The sequence below is a fragment of the Hippopotamus amphibius genome, chromosome 1 (assembly GCF_030028045.1).
Source record: "Hippopotamus amphibius kiboko isolate mHipAmp2 chromosome 1, mHipAmp2.hap2, whole genome shotgun sequence".
Classification (NCBI taxonomy): Eukaryota; Metazoa; Chordata; class Mammalia; order Artiodactyla; family Hippopotamidae; genus Hippopotamus; species Hippopotamus amphibius.
Genome location: NC_080186.1, coordinates 102,905,269 through 102,923,413, shown reverse-complemented (window position 1 = coordinate 102,923,413; position 18,145 = coordinate 102,905,269). Strand labels below are relative to the sequence as shown.

General features: G+C 40.6%; 1 protein-coding gene across 5 annotated transcripts in view; it reads right to left on the bottom strand.

The window, feature by feature from the left end:
• Positions 1-15,614, bottom strand: part of MAN1A2 (mannosidase alpha class 1A member 2) — a 144,749-nt gene extending 129,135 nt beyond the window's left edge. For 2 of the 5 annotated variants that reach the window (XM_057720502.1, XM_057720522.1), the window contains exon 1: positions 14,631-15,401. In XM_057720502.1, the coding sequence (XP_057576485.1) occupies positions 14,631-14,932 (302 nt within the window). In that variant the 5' untranslated portion in view covers positions 14,933-15,401. Of the gene's footprint in view, positions 1-14,630 lie in introns of all 5 variants that reach the window. The other 3 variants (XM_057720485.1, XM_057720493.1, XM_057720512.1) reach the window with 3 other exon arrangements.
• Between the last annotated feature and the right edge of the window lie 2,531 nt (positions 15,615-18,145).

The window sequence follows — 18,145 nt, the reverse complement described above, 5'->3', positions numbered from 1 at the left end:
ACATACGCAATAATGCCTTCCTTCTGGACTACAAAAAATTCGAAGATAGATCATTGGAATGAATGCCTTTTAAAGGAGATTTTCCTTTGTAATAAATCCTAAAAGCCAATCTGTAAATAAATCTCCAACCACACTTCATTACAACCGTCTTCTAAAAGGAAAAAATTCCAGCAAAAATTTAATGGCCATCAAAATAAACTTTTCTGACAGAATTTGCACAATTATGGAAAAAGAAAGTTGCAAAATGATTTTCCTAGCCAGGAATATGTAGAGTCAGCCTAAACCATAAGTTAAATATTTTTATAACTTTCAAACAATAGTAAACATAACATTTGCCCAGTTAATCAATTAAATTAATATTTACCAAGTACTACAGATTTCAAATAGATGTTTAGCTTCTGTAGTACCAACTTTCCAACTTTGGCATGATCTAAATCTTAAAGTATCCATTTTTGTAAAAATAAGATTAGTAATACCTAACTTACAAGTCTAATATAAAGACTAAAGGTTAAATGTGTATAAACACTCATCACATACTTTTTATTGTTTTTTTTTTTTTCCTAAAGAAGCAAAAATTCAATGTGAGGGCATGCAAAATACCTTAGATACATGTGTATGAATAAGTATTTTCTAGATAGGGCCAATATGAGTAATTCCCTATTTTTTAAATTATTTTTAATAAAGGGCCTTTATTAAAGACTATATCCTTCTCACTTTAAGATATCATTCATTCTACTTTTGCATCTTATCTCTTATCTTATCTTATCTCTCAATACCTCCTTGCATTTTGTTTATATCTTCTCTTGTGGAATTTTTTACCTTGCCACAGACATCATTTTTTCAAGATACATACTTTTCCAGATGGCTTCAATGGGAAATTCTACCAAACATACAAAGAAGAACTTATACCAATTCTTCTCAAACTCTTCCAAAAGACTGAAAAGGAGGGAACACTCCCAAAGTCACTATATGAAGCCACCATCACCCTGATACCAAACCAAAGACAATACCAAAAAAGAAAATTACAGGCCAATATCTTTGATGAATATTGATGCAAAAATTCTCAACAAAATATTAGCACACCAGGAATTCCCTGGTGGCGCAGTGGTTAAGAATTCGCCTGCCAATGCAGGGGACACAGGTTTCATCCTTGGTCCAGGAAGATCCCACATGCCACAGAGCAACTAAGCCCGATTGCCACAACAACTGTGCCTGCGTTCTAGAGCTCGTGAGCCACAACTACTGAGCCCATGTGCTGCAACTACTGAAGCCCGTGCACCTAGAGCCTATGCTCCACAACAAAAGAAGCCAACACAATGAGAAGCCTGCACACCACAACAAAGAGTAGCCCTCACTCTCCACAACTAGAGAAAGCCCACGTGCAACAACAAAGACCCAAGGCAGCCAATAAAATTAATTAATTAACAAAAATACTAGCAAACCAAATCCAACAAGACATAAAAAAGACCATACGCCACAATCAAGATGGTTCTACATATGCAAATCAATCAATGTGATATGCCACATCAACAAAAGAAAAGACAAGAATTACACGATCACCTCAGCTGCAGAAAAAGCACTCAATAAAATTCAACATCTATTCACGACAAAAACTCTTATTAAAGTGAGTACAGGGAGTTCCCTGGTGACACAGTGGATAAGACTCTGCACTCCCAATGCCGGGGGCCCAGGTTCAATCCCTGGTCAGGGAACTAGATCCCACATGCATGCTGCAACTAACAGTGTGCATGCCACAACTAAGGAGCCCACACGCTACAACTAAGGAGGCAGAGTCACAACTGGGGAGCCCATGAGCTGCAACTAAGGAGCCTGCCTACTGCAACTAAGACCTGGTGCAACCAAATAAATAAATAAATAAATAAATAAATAAATAAATAATTTTTTTTTAAAAAGTGAGTACAGAGGGAACATATCTCAACATAAAAGCTATTTATGATGAACAGTAAACATAATACTCAACAGTGAAAAGCTGAAAGCCTTCCCACTAAAACCTGGAGTAAGACAAGGATGCACATACTCACCACTTCTATTCAACCCAGTATTGGAAGTCCTAGCCACAGCAATCGGACAAGAAAAAGAAATAAAAGGCATCCAAATTGAAAGAGAAGAGGGAAAACTGTCATTACATGCAGATAACATGCTACCATATATAGGAAATCCTAAAGACTCCACAAAAAAACTACTAGAACTGATAAACAAATTCAGCAAGGGAGCAGGATATAAGATTAACATGCAGAAATTGGATGCATTTCTTTATACTAACAATAAAATATCAGAAATGGAAAGTAAAAAAAAAAATCCTTTTAAAATTGCATCAAAAAAAAAATTACTTTTGAATAAACCTGACCAAGGAGGTGAAAGACTTATATGCTACGAACTATAAGACACTGATAAAGGATACTTAAGATGATTCAAAGTAATGGAAAGATATCCCATTCTGTTGGACTGGAAGAATTAATATTGTTAAAATGGCCATACTGGGACTTCCCTGGTGGCATAGCAGCAAAGAATCCACTGGCCAATGCAGGTGACATGGGTTCAATCCCTGCTCCAGGAAGATCCCACATGCTGTGCAACAACTAGGCCCGTGTGCCACAACTACTGAGCCCATGCACCACAACTACTGAAGCCCACGCACCTAGAGCCCATGCTCCACAACATGAGAAGCCACTGCAATGAGAAGCCAGTACACTGCACAAAGAGTAGTGCCCATTTGCCACAACTAGAGAAAGCCCATGTGCAACAACAAAGACCAAACACAGTCAAAAAATAAATAAAACTTTAAAAAAAAAATGGTCATACTACCCAAAGCAATCTACAGATTTAATATCATCCTTATCAAATTACCCACATTTTTCACAAAACTAGAACAAATAATCCTAAAATCTATATGGAACCCTAAAAGACCTAAAATTGCCAAAGCAATCCTGAGGAAAAAGAACAAAGCTGGAGACATAATCCTCCCAGACTTCAGACAATACTACAAAGCTACAGCAATCAAAATAGCATGGTATTGGGAATTCCCCGGAGGTCCAGTGATTAGAATTCGGCACATTCTCTGCCAGGGCTTGGGTTCAATCCCTGGTCGAGGAACTAAGATCCCACAAGCCATGCAGCACAGCCAAAAAGGAAAAAAAGAAAAAGGAAAAAAAAGCATGGTATTACCAAAAAAGCAAATAACCCAATCCACAAATGGGTTGGAAGACCTAAAAAGACATTTCTCCAAAGAAGAACAAACACATGAAAAGATGCTCAACATCACTAATCATCAGACAAATGCAAGTCAAAGCCACAATGAGGTATCACCTCACACCGATCAGAATGGCCATCATCACAAAATCTGGAAACAACAAATGTTGGAGAGGGTGTGGAGAAAAGGGAACTCTCCTGCACTGTTGGTGGGAATGTAAGTTGGTACAGCCACTATGGAAAACAATTTGGAGGTTCCTTCAAAAACTACAAATAGAACTATCATATGATCCAGTAATCCCACTACTGGCCATATACCCAAAGAAAACCATAATCCCAAGAGAAACATGTACCATAATGTTTATTGCAGCACTATTTACAATAGCCAGGACATGGAAGCAACCTAAATGCCCATCAACAAATGAATGGATAAAGAAGATGTGGCATATATATACAATGGAATATTACTCAGCTATAAAAAGGGATGAGATGGAGCTATATGTCATGAGTTGGATAGACCTAGACTCTGTCATACAGAGTGAAGTAAGTCAGAAAGAGAAAGACAAATATTGTATGCTAACTCACATATACGGAATCTAAAAATGGTACTGATGAACTCAGTGACAAGAACAAGGACGCAGATGCAGAGAATGGACTGGAGAACTTGAGGTTTGGGAGGGGGCAGGGGGTGAAGGGGACGCTGAGACGAAACGAGAGAGTAGCACAGACATATATATACTACCAACTGTAAAATAGATAGCCAGTGGGAAGTTGTTGTATAACAAAGGGAGTTCAACTCGAGGATGGAGGATGCCTTGGAGGACTGGGATGGGGAGGGTGGGGGGGAATCGAGGGAGGGTGGGGGGGGAGTCGAGGGAGGGGGGAATGTGGGGATGTGTGTACGGAAACAGATGATTGGACTTGGTGTACCCCCCCAAAAAATAATAAATAAATAAATAAAATTAAAAGGCAAAGAAAAAAAAAAAGCATGGTATTAGCACAAAAACAGACATATGGATCAATGGAATAGAAGAGAGAGCCCAGAAATAAACCCAAACACCTACAGTCAATTAATCTGCAACAAAGGAGGCAAGAATATATATAATGGAGAAGACAGTCTCTTCAGCAAGTGGTGCTGGGAAAGCTGGACAGCCACATTTAAATCAATGAAGTTAGAACACACCCTCATGCCATACACAAAAATAAACTCAAAATGGTTTAAAGACTTAAGTATAAGACATGACACCATAAAACTCCTAGAAGAGGACATAGGGAAAATATTCTCTGACATGAATTGAACCAATGTTTTCTTAAGTCAGTCTCTCAAGGTAACAGAAATATTAGCAAAAATAAACAAATGGGATCTAATCAAATTCATAAGTTTTTGTGCAGCAAAGGAAACTATCAACAACAGCAACAAAAGACAACCTACAGACTACGAGAAAATATTTGCATATGATGTGACTGACAAGGGTTTAATTTCCAAAATATACAAACAGTTCATATAACTTAGTAACAAAAAAACCAACAACCCAATCAAAAAATGCATAGAAGACCTAAATAGACATTTCTCCAAAGAAGACATACAGATGGCCAACAGGCATATGAAAAAATGCTCGACATCACTAATTATTAGAGAAATGCAAATCAAAGCTACAATGAGGTACTACCTCACTCTGACCAGAATGGCCATAATTAAAAAGTCTATAAATAACAAATGCTGGAGTGGGTGTGGACAAAAGGGAACCCTCCTATCCTGTTGGTGGGAATGTAAATTGGTATAGACACTATGGAGAACAGTATGGAGGTTCCTTAAAAAACTAAAAATAGAGGTGCCATATGATTCAGCAATCCCACTCCTGAGCATACATCTGGACAAAACTTTAATTTGAAAAGATACATGCAACACCATGTTTATAGCAGCACTATTTACAACAGCTAAGACATGGAAACAGCCTAAATGTCCATCAAAAGATGAACAGATAAAGAAGATGTGGTATGTTTACACAATGGAGTACTACTCAACCATAAAAAATGAGTGAAGTAATGCCATTTGCAGCAACATGGATGCAACTAGAAATTATCACACTAAGTGAAGGAAGTCAGAAAGAGAAAGACATGATATCACTTACATGTGGAACCTAAAATACAACATAAATGAATTTATTTGCAAAACAGAAACAGACCACAGACGTAGAAAACAAACTTCCAGTTACCAAAGGGGGAAAGGGGTGAGGAAGGGGTAAATTCGGAGTTTGGTATTAGCTGATACAAACTACTATATATAAAATACCTTGCATATAAATAACGGAGCATACAGTGAGCACATCTAGCGATGATAAATACACCTTTTTTTTTTTTCCTCTCCCCCCCCAAAAAATGGTAAATCTGATCATCTTCATGTATGAACTTAAAATATGGAAAATAGATAAACAACAAGACCCTGCTGTATAGCACAGGGAACTATATTCAATATCCTGTAGTAAACCATAATGCAAAAAAATATAAAAAAGAATACTTATATACAACATATGTATAACTGAATCACTTTGCTGTACACCAGAAGGTAACAACACTGTAAATCAACTATACTTCAATTTAAAAAAAAAAGATATATATCAATACTTTCATTAAGGATCAAATGTACATCAAGCACGAGAGATAGAAAAACAATTAAAAGACAGTCATTTGTCCTAAAGGAATCCATGATCTGTTGGGAGCAGCAGATAAGCAAATGACTGTAAATATGCAATCATAGACAATACATGAGAAAGATAAAAGTACACAGAAGAAAGACTACCTAAAGGCAGGGAAAGTAAAGGAATAAATCTATCTGGGCAATCTCAGCTGTTAATGGGTAAATTAATATTAACAAGAATGCTATAGATCAAAAAACACTATTAGGAAATAAGATTAAATGCAAATCAAAGTAATTCAAGCACAGATTTAGAACACTAAATAATGTGATAAAAAATAAGCTATAATCTTAGACTACATATTAGTATGGAAGGAATAGTCTAAGATTGTATATTTGATCCTTTAATAAGAAGAAAAATCAAAATAAATATTGATATTTTTGTGCATGGTGTGAGGCTGTATTCTAATTTTATTCATACACATGCAGCAGTCCAAGTTCCCCAGCACCATTTCCTGAAGAGACAGTCATTTCCATTTTATATTCTTGCCTCATTGTCAAAGATTAATTGGCCGTAGGTATGTGGACTTATGCGTAGGTTCTCTCTTCTGTTCCATTGATCTGTATGTCTGTTTTTGTACCAAAACTGTTCTGATTACTGTAGCTTTGTAGTACTGTCTGAAGTCTGGGAGAGTTATGCCTCCTGCTTTGCTTTCTTCCCTCAGCATAGCTTTGGCAATTCTGGATCTTCTATGGTTCCATATAAATTTTTGGATTATTTGTTCTAGTTCTGTGAAAAATGTCATGGGAATTTTGATAGGGATTGCATTAAATCCGTAGATTGCTTTGGGTAGTATTGCCGTTTTAACAATATTAATTCTTCCAATCCAACAGCATGGGATTTCTTTCCATTTCTTTGAATCCTCTTTAACTTCCTTTATTAATGTTTTATAGTTCTCAGTGTATAAGTCTTTCACCTCTTTGGTCAGGTTTATTCCTAAAATAAACTCAAAATGGCTTAAAGATTTAAACGTAAGACATAACACCATCAAACTCCTACAAGAGAGCATAGGCAAAACATTCTCTGACATAAATCATACCAATGTTTTCTTAGGTTAGACTCCCAAGGCAACAGAAATAAAAACAAAAATAAACAAATAGGACCTCATCAAACTTACAAGCTTTTGCACAGCAAAGGAAACCATAAAAAAATGAAAAGACATCCTAGGGAATGGGAGAAAATATTTGCAAATGATGCCACAGACAAGGGCTTAATCTCCAAAATATACAAACAGCTCACAGAACTCAACAACAACAACAAAAAACTCAACTGAAAAATGGGCAGAAGACCTTAATAGACATTTCTCCAAAGAAGACATATAGATGGCCAGTAGGCATATGAAAAGATGCTCAACATCATTAATTATTAGAGAAATGCAAACCAAAACTACAATGAGGTACCACTGGTCAGAATGGCCATCATTAAAAGGTCTACAAATAACAAATGCTGCTTCACCCACAGATATAGAGCCCAGCTCCTGAGACCACTTCTGTGGTATCAGCACTCAGAATGCTCTCGCTAACAACCTAGGCACCTCAACTCATGCTGGAATCTCTACTTGTAAAACAGGCCTAGCGCCTGCTGGGACCGTCTTTCCTCTTCCTCACTCAGCAGAATAAAAAAGTTCTACATTTTTTTCCTAAAAAAAAAAACCCACAAATGCTGGAGAGGGTGTGGACAAAGGGGAACCCTCCTACTCTGTTGGTAGGAATGTAAGTTGTTGGAATGTAAGTTGGTGCAGCCATTATGGAAAACAGTACGGAGGTTCCTCAGAAAAGTAAAATTATCATATGACCCAACAATCCCACTCCTGGGCATATATCTGGACAAAACTCTAATTTGAAAAGATACATGCACCCCTATGTTCATAGCAGCAATATTAACAATAGGCAACACATGGAAACAATCTAAATGTCCACTGACAGATGAATGGATAAAGAAGATATGGCACAGGGGCTTCCTAGGTGTTAAGAATCTGCCTGCCAATGCAGGGAACATGGGTTCAATCCCTGCTCCAGGAAGATCCCACATGCCACGCAGTGCAGCCAAAAAAAACCCAAAACAAACAAAAAAACAAGGTCCTACTGTACAGCACAAGGAATTATGTTTAACATCCTGTGACAAACCATAATGGAAAAGAATATTTTAAAACGATGTCTGTATGTGTATAACTGAGTCACTGTGCTGTACAGCAGAGATTGGAACAACACTGTAAATCAACTATACTTCAATTAAAAAAATAACTTTTAAAAAAATAATTTATTAATAAATAAGAGTAAACATACATTTCATAGCCCTATAACACTTGTTATAAAACCCAAAAGAAATTTTAGAATGGCTATAATTGCTTTAAAGCAAATAAACTATGTTTGAACAAATTTTATTTCCTTAAAACATTTAACTTCATCTGACAAATGTTTACTTATTAACATTCAACTTCTGGGGCACTGAACAGTATGTCAGCTCCTGCAATTTCCAACACTTGCTGACCAACATGAAAACAGGGACTTACATCTTGGCATTCTATATGTTAACCATATCATACTAATACTTTATTCATTTCTGAGATGAAAAACATACTGATTTTGTAACAGTGATTTTATAATGCTGAACTAATAGAAGCCAAGTTACCGTCACTTCGCTAAGGATCAAAATTAGACTTTAAATAAGAGTCTGTAAGATGTCATCTGGTGAGCAGCCCCCAAACTCACAAATTACTATTAACACTTACGAAAGATGCAGAAAATAATAAAAACTCAGACTACCAAAGAAATAAGAGCCATCATGTCAAAATCCGAAAGAACTCTTCAGTAATTTATAATCATATCTTACTCATGAAACAAAAAATGTCCAAACTACTACCCTACCCCAATTGTAACTTATCTCAGAGACCCAATGATAAAATGACAGAGACCTTCATGTAGTCAGAGCACAGTTCAACTTGCCTTTCCCCACAGTCTCTTCCCAATTCTATCCTTACTACCTAACTAGCTAGGCTGGGTCAGAGAACAACTCCTGGAGGGTGGGGGAAATAGGATGAAAAACTGTATTCTAGGTGGTAAGGGGCAGGACAAGAAGAATCACAGTAGCTGTCCACGCTGCCAATTGCATTCGGAATTGTGACATCCACTCCAGCGCCACAGTTGGGAGGACTAAAGATATTAGAATAAGGAAAATAGACTGAGAGCTATACAAATCAATCTGTCCTCCAACTATACAGTTGAAAAGCGTATTCACTCAATATGTGAGTAGATCCAAATAAATAAATAAATAAATAAATAAATAAATAAATAAAAGCAACAAAGACATCCACACCACAGACTATTGATAAATGTTAAGGATAAACTGATCTTACCTTATTCACATCTGAGTAAAGGGAAGTAGGAAAAATAACCACAAGCCAATTAGGTGAAATATAAGGGAAAGCCCAGCACACCTAGAGGATAAAATATGTGACCTCCCTAACATAGGAGGAGAAAGCCCTAAGTGAAAAACAGGAATGGGGGGGGGGGGTGTAGGCATGGAAGAGGGATGAGATGAGGAAAGATAATAAGAAAGCTAAAATCACAATAGTGAGATATAAAATCTCTACTCTTGCAATAAGAAGCAAAAATGAATCAAGCAAAAAAATATCATGACATGAAAAACTTGAGCAACTCTCACTAAAGCATCCTACAATCTGAACTAGCCATGTGTCAAGTTCAATAGCCACAGGACACTACTGACTACTATATTGCTGAGCACAGGTTTAGAGTGATTATGTCTAGTACAATGTCACACAGCTAGTTAGCAGAATCAAGAGGCAACTTTAAGTCCTAATGCCAAAGCCTGTGTTCTTTCTATTTGCGGAAACTATCAGAAGTTAACATACACCTGACCCTCAAGTATTCAATCCACACTTGCAAATTCCTGACTGGAGGATGAAACTAATTAGCAGTTGAAATAAATATTTTAAAAACAAAACCAAACCACAAAGTCCATTTATATAATGCCAATATATAAAACAAGTGTCAGTTTCAAAAGTGAAAATTAATAAGTAAAATTCTTATTAAATAGGTCTATTACATTCACAAATTATGAACACAATACGTTATGTATATCAGTGTATATTTACAACAATATTCATGTATATCACAACCAATACCTGTTCTGGTTACCTTGAAATCACAGATGCCAAACATGACTGTCATGAACATCAAATTACACACCTCATGTCTTATCATCTGGAAGGTATACACTGTTTGGAAACTGGACTATTTATGAACCACTTAACAGAAGGGAATATATAGGTTTTCTCATGAAAATATCCTAACTTCATGAAATATCAATCATATAAGTTAAAGTATTAGTTAAATAGAGTGTATATTTCTTAGTAATCCATAACCACGTCCCCCCAGAAACTGGGCGTTTTCCTGGAGTACCTCCTGCGTCTACCTTAGCACCTGTATTCAATTAACCACCAACTAACTTCTCTTGAATCAACTACTTTTCTCCACTAATTTCTCTCCACTAATTTCTCTCACCACTGTGGTCTAAGCCAATATCCTCTGTGACCTAGGCTCTCCTAACTCATTTCACTACATTTCCTCCTGCTCCTCTCCAATCTAGTGTTTACACTGCAACCAAAGTGATTAAATTTTTTAAAAATACTAAATGATTATGACATTCCCTTGCTTTAATGAAAACTCTTCACTGACTTCCCGTAGTACTTAAGATAAAGATCAACATCCTTGACTAAAAACTCTCCAGGATCCTGCCTAGGGACTCCAAACTCAACAACAACCAGGTTAAATATTGATTCATTAAATTTACTTACCTGGCAACTTAATTGAGTGGCATAAAATGCCCCTCTAGAGGGAGTACCTGCTGCCCAGATCCAGCTGCAAACTGCCATCTGAATCACAGACTTGGATGTTGCTATATCCTCTAATTTTTCAAGAGAAATCAGAAATCCAGACTTTTGTGTGAAATTTCCCTGATATGTCAACGCTGGCAACTCATGCAAACTTTTCAAACAATAAGGAGGCCAAATCTGACTTCTTATCTAGTCTCTTCACCTAGCCCCACACCACTAATCTCTATACCAGCCATTCTCAATATTGCTCAGATCCTCAATGATACTGAAACCGAGCAGGACCCTGTGGAGCCCTCCAGGGCACAAAACCCTTTCCCTGCCCTGCTTCTTGTTTGTAAGAAAAGGGCTTTCCACCTCCAAGACCTTTCCTAAGTTCCACAGGGCAGATTCAGCTACTAAGCAGGGGAGAGAGGGAATAGCAGAAAGAAACCATAGTGCAGTGATCCTCCTCGGAGATGTGCATAACAATCTGATATACAACACCACGTTCTTCTAGAGAAAGGAGGGCCCCCATCCAGGTGCAGGATGGTATCTTCGGGCTGAGCACAAGCACGTGGACTCCCGACGTGTTGGAACCAGAAGACTGATGATTGAGAGTCCTGGACCACCACCCTGCCACCTCACCACCAACCGATCAGAGGAAGGTCACACACCCTGCAGCCCTCCCCTGAAATTTTGCCTATAAAAACTCTTCCCCAAAAATCACTGGGGAGTTTGGGTCTTTTGAGCATGAGCCCCCCCTTCTCCTTGCTTGGCCCTTGCAGGAAACCTCCACTCCAAACTCTGCCGTCGCAGTTTGTTTGGCCTCACTGTGCATCAGGCACATGAACTTGGGTTCAACAACAATACTACTCAGGGCCCTCACATATGCCGTGTCCTCTGCTTAGACCACTTTTTTCCCCACAACTCTACTTGACTTCGCAATCTCCTACTTGTATGCTTCCGAGCAGTTGTTTCCTCAAGAAGCCTGTCCCCTCCACCCCCACTCCACAGGCTAAATCACATCATTATGTGCTCTGACAGCACTGAGTACACCTTCATAACACTCATCACACCTAAAAATTAAATTTATTTATTTAATGCCTGTCATCCCACCCCTCCTCTCCCCTCCTCCCAGATGGGAAGCTCCATAAAAGCAGGGCCCTACACACAGCAGACACGCAATATACATCTGTTGAATAGTTTGGTTACAAAATATTCCTTCAGACAATAGGTTTTGGTGTACTTTTAAACTATTAATCTGTACCCAATTTTTCAGAAACATGTACAATATTTAAAGGTAAGTAGGCTCAGAATTAAAATACTCAAAACTATAAGTATTGATAATAACAGCTAATATTTATTGAGCATTTACTAAATGCTAGAAACTACACTGAGCACTTAGCATGTACTATCTCGTTCAATATAACAATCTGTAAAGTACATGTCACTGTCATCCAGAAGAAGCAACTCAGGTATAGAGTAAAAATTTGTTCAAAATCACACATCTAATCAGCGACAAACTAGGGTATGAATCCATGCAGTCTGACTCCAGAGCTTAAAGCACCTAACTACTATACTAAACTAAGTAATTAAGAAAAGCCAATTCAACAAGTATCTATTAAACACTGTGAATATGAAATAATGTCCATGATTTATTTTTCATTACTTCTCTGTTAAAGTAAGGTTCCTCATCCCTCTAACCTGCACTCTTCTCCACACACACAAAATTACGATAAATCAAGCTGTGTTCTCCAAATTAAGATGGTTTTTTGAGCCACATCCAAAATAGGTATGATCTTAGTACCAACTGTATCTGTTAAAATGCTATTTTCCTGAATTATTTTAAATATGTTAATGTTTATACATTAAGTTTTATATTTTACATTGTAATCATTATTTTAATGATCTCTAATTCGAAATATATTTCATGGCTCAAATTAGAAGAATTCTTATAACTACAGACTGTGTTTTCAGATATGGTTAACAATCAATAAACTGATACAACCACAAAAATATGCACAGAGATAATACAGGGATCCCTCACTACCTGAACTCTCACTATCTGAATTCCTGCTTTCCAAAACTCAGGAACCAAGTAGATTTGAATAAATTCTCACATATATCACTTGTTATCCAGAATCTTAAACCCAGGATTTGGTTCACTCACCATCCCTTGCTAAGAAAACTCAATGACTAATCTCTCACTCTGAACCCAGGGATCCAATGGTTTGGTAGAGCAAGACAGAAGTATACGTATTCAAGGGCTTTATGAATTTAAGAATTCTTGTTTTAAGAGATTTAAGCAGGCTTTTAAAAATGTGAAAAAAATGCACATCTGTATTTTTTTCAAATTTGAAATTTATACTCCACTGAACTGAGAATTTTTCTATGTGAATGTTTTTGAACTCGAATGTGCCATACTTTTTAACCCTTAGACCACACTTTAAGATATAAAGGAAACTGTTAAGTATATTACAGATAACTATAAGAAAGTTAAATAATGTTAATTCATGGCTTCAAAGAGCTCTTCAGTCTTAACATCTTTTTTTTAAAAATACTTATCATAGCTTATACAAATACCATGGGAAATAAGGTTTTCAAGGAAAATAGTACTTTCAGTGTTAATGTTTCAGCAACATATTTCACAGGTCATACCAGATTTTTCTTTAAGTCACAAAGAGCAAAGGGCAAAATAAAAGAAACACATGATGAGAGTAGAGAAGTTGAAACTGATGGCAAAATTTTCAAATTAATTTGGTTACAGATGAATGATATGAAACAATTTTAAAAGTAACTACTCCATAAGGTTCAGCCAAAAGTCAAAGAAACAGCAAGCAGAGAACAAATTAACCAGATTGAGAAAAAGGAAAAACCAGCTCTCATTACAACAGTGCATTTTTCTAAAGTATAACTTAGGATAACATTTGAACACAAGCTTTTTCAAAAACCTCATCCTTGATGAAAAGTTAAAACTAACATCAGTTGAGAACAGAATTCAAGCATATGATTTTTTACATACTCAAAAATTATTTTAAGAAACAGAGGAAAAAGGGGAAAGATTTAGCAGGTAAAAAACTGTGGGTCTGAAAAAAGCAAACTACTTTCCCAGATTCTTCTTTTGATACAAAGTACATAAATTATTTAAAAAGATAGTAACTAGAGCTCCCATTTTATACTAATTTGGCTATATTCTCCCAAGAGCTCACTTCAGATTTAGTGATTTTAAAGAAAGTGAACCCTTTAATCAAATTCTAAGTTATTTGACACACTCCATCTTCCACATTAAAAAAAAAAGAGCAAAATTAAATTTAAAAGCATAACCAAACCTTGTCTACAAGACTCACAAAGTCAGTGACTTAAGATTCTCTTTAACTTAACTGATTCCACATAAAGCACCAAAACACATCTACTGTGCCTGTGTTTGTCTTCCTAAAAAGCTAAGATCCACTACTGAGTTTTAACTACCAGCCAGAGAATGAGGGCCCTTTGGGAGAGAACAAACCCATAGGAGATGTCAGGACTCCATGGATCTATTTCGCAGGGTGGCACAATGATTGAATGCAACACATTCCTAATAAAAGAAGGCACGGCCTATGTCACTATTTCTTCAGGTCAAGTTTTCCTTCCTCTATTCCCAAGTGTTCACATCAGACACAACACCCCTCAGCACAAACGTTCCTCCTACATGAAAGGAAGGAGCTGGACTTTGGATGGGGCTCCAGGAATCCTTCCAGTTTAAGATTTTATTTAACTAGTTGTGAAATAACAATACAACTCTCAAGACTCAGGGAAAGTTATATTTTACTGCCAAGAAATGACAGCTTTGATGCAATAAACCATACCTTGCTCTGCCAAATGTTAATATCAGAACTTCTGAAATAACAAACCTGTGTCTATGTTCATCTGGTCCATGGATCAGGAAGGCTCCAGGGTTTTTAGCCCCTTTGCCGGCATCTACATGAGGAATTAACACATCTTCCAAACCCAGATCAAAGCGTTTGTGTTTTGAAGAGTCTGGAAGGAAGAAGAATGCCCCAAAGCACAGGGTGATGAAGGCACTTAGAATAAGGAGGAGGATAAACTTCTCAGAAAGTCTCAAGGTAGCCCTGTGATGCGGGAAGGAAGGCGGCCCCAGGTTCAGAGGTGGTATCCTTCGTCCAGAGAGGGGTAGCAGCGCTGGGGTAGTCATCGTTTACGCTCTTGGGAAGAATATTTTATAAAGTTCTCATCTTAAAACAAATATACGATACATTGAACAGTCTTCAGAATCTTGGCAAAAATGGGGAAACTCAATTTTTCTCCTCTTAAAGGACTGTTGTGCTTTTCAATAGGGCACCTCTTTCACGCTCATCCAACTGCATGCAGAAACGAGTGCGGCCCCCAGACGATCACTAGCTTTAGTCCTGTGATATTTTCTCTGCCATCGGGCTTTCAGTGCCTCACCGGGTGATTACAAGTCTCCTCTACATGCCTAAGGGTAGATCAGGCAAACAACACCGCACAGAGGATGCAAGGTGGGCTGTTCCATTCCTGCACCTCCTGGAGATGCTCCAACGTGGTCTCCCGCCCCAAAAGGGAGCCTGGCGCGGACCCAAGGACTTGTAGAAGGTTCACTTGAGCTCCTCCGATGCTTCGATCGCAGAATCTCTGGACCTCAGCGGTGGAAAATCAAGGGGCTCCTCGGCAGTCGGTCAACCGGGAGGAGGATCCCCCGCCTCTCCGGGAAACTGAAGCAGCGGCGCCGGGCGAAAAGCAGGAAGGAGGGCTCGGACGCCCGCGCCTCCCGACGCCGTCCCCGGGCCCCGGGCTCCGGCGACAGCTCCGACGCTGCCCCCTCGACGGCCGGCGCGAAGGGCATCCGCGTCCAAAATACCTGCGCCCTCCCAGCCGAGGCCGCCGCGGCCGCTGTTGCTACCGCCCGGGTCTGTCAGGGAGCGGAACTTCCTCCTCGGCGGCCACTGAGCAGCCCCGGCGTGTGCAGGGGGAGGGGAGGCGCGTTGGCCGCCCCCGCTCGGCTCCTCCTCCTCGCCTCCGCCGCGGGTTAAGTTAACCCCGGCGCCGGCTCCCCGAGCGAGGCCGCCGCGCCCGGCCGCGGCGACCGAGCTCCCGCCGCCCCGCGGCGTGGGAAGAAGCCGAGCCGCGGCTCCCCGGCCCGAGAGCCCGGAGCAGCGGCGCCTCGGGCGGGCAGAGGTCAGCTCCGTCTCCTTCCTCCCCGGCCGCCGGCCACCGTGGGGGCCTCCGCGGCGCAGCCTCCGATGGCTCGCAGCTGCTCGCTCTGGCGGCGGCGGCGGGAGAGGCAGCGCGTCCACGCGGTGCGGAGCTGCGGCCCGGTCCTCGTCCAGCGGCTCCCTAGACTGGGAGGGTGCTGAGCAGCCGGCGGCCGGCACCCGTTAGGCACACGCCTGAGAGGAGCCGGCGGATGGGGGTGGGGCGGATGGCGCGGGCCGCCCTCCGGCCGCGACTCGCGAGTGGGCGTCCCCGGGCGGCGGAGTGTGGGGTGCGCGCGCACGCTCCCGGCCCGCCGCCGCCGCCGCCGCCGCCCCTCCCCCGCCCCGCCGCGCCCGGCCCGAGCTCCGGCCTTGAGCTGCTGCGGGCTCCAGCGCCCGCTGTGCTGCCCGCCGCCGGCGCGCCCGCGCCCTCCCGGAAGCGTCCTGCAGCCGGCGTCTGGGCCCGCGATGGGAGAAGGTCGCCCGTCTTCGCGTCACTGATCACCGGTGCCAGACTCTGGCATTGCCAGTTCGTGGGATTGACCCGGCGTTTGCGGGGGGGCGTGGGAGGAGGGCTCGGGTCCCCAAGGCATCGCTGCAGTCAAGGGTTCCTGGGACTAAAGGTATCTGACGGCCAAGGTTAACGTTTAATCTTGCTCTGTGGATATCTCGTCTTCAGTTGTGGACCATTGGTCCCTAGGGCTCAGCGACTGGGTCTCCAACGTCTTCCTTGCAGCCCATGTGCGTGTGGTTGGGCCCCCGAGGCTCGAGTCATCCCTTTTAAGCCCCAACCTGTGCCAGGCTCTGTGTTAAAAATAAAATGGCGACCTTTCGATGAGGTTTCCTGGCTGAGGAGTCTCTGACAGCAGCCCATATGGTCCTGCAGGACAGCAGCCTCCTCGTCGTTCACTTTCTGAAAGACATTCTCCCATCATCGCACTCCTCACTGCCACTCCTCCCATAAAAGAGATAATAAGTATGAAAGAGAAGATACTAAAACCCCCAAAGGCGACAGTATTCTTTAAATTCAGGGGTAAAATCAACCTGAGTTGATTCTGTTATCCGTAATATCAAGAACCATGTCGTGATTAAGTAAGTCCCAAAAATTTCTGTGTAATACACGGATATTCTCACTTCCAGTTTAATTTTGAGATTGTGTTTGATATTAAGATGTCAGTCCCTCCACACATCCTTAGTGATGACTGGGAATTGGAGAGCAGTCCCTTAAGTGGCGGGGACAAAAGGTCGGCCTTAGTTAAAAATCAAGCAGAAATCCTCATTGTTCATTGGCACTATTCAAAGTACATTCCAGTCTGCGCTATTTCCAGAAGCTCTGCATATCTAACTACCTACCATATGACAAAAAAGTCATTGCCATTGATTCACCGAATAAAACAAAGACATAAAAATGTTAAGTGCCACCTCTCACCCAGTCAGGCTGGCAGCCCAATCCAAAATGAGATTTGTGTTGGACACTGGTGAAAAGTAGATGTAAGAAATTCCCTGCCTTCCCAATGTGTCTTTATAAAGTGTGCCAATTTTATGAATGTTTCTAATGCTGAGCTTCTCTGTAAGCCAAAGAAAAAGAAACCCTTGGGTTTCCAACTATTGAGGTCATTAATTTCCATGGAAGGATCAGAGGAAATAAATATTGACCTCTGAAGGAAATAGCAAGTTATATAAGCCTTGAAAGGTACATATTATCTAGGATGACACCAAATTGTTTACCACAGAAAAATCAGTCATGAAACCTGCCTTAACCTAGTTAACAAGTATGTCTTAAACAGGCTCAACCTTATAATCAGTGGAAAAGACTTATCTGTGCCCCTTCTTTTTTCTTGCCCTTGTCTGTTTTGCAAAGTTCATTTTTCCTTCAGGAGCATAAAAACATCATTATTTAAGTTAGAGGCTAGGAACTTCCCTGATGGTGCAGTGGTTAAGAATCCACCTGCCAACGCAGGGGACATGGGTTTGATCCCTGGTCCAGGAAAAGCCCACATGCTGTGGAGCAACTAAGCCAGTGTGCCACAACTACTGAGCCTGCGCTCCAGACCCCACAAGCCACAGCTGTTGAGCCTGCATGCCACAACTACTGAAGCCCACACACCCTAGAGCCCATGAGCCACAAATACTGAGCCCACGTGCTGCAGCTACTGAAGCCCACATGCCTAGAGCCCGTGCTCTGCAGCAAGAGA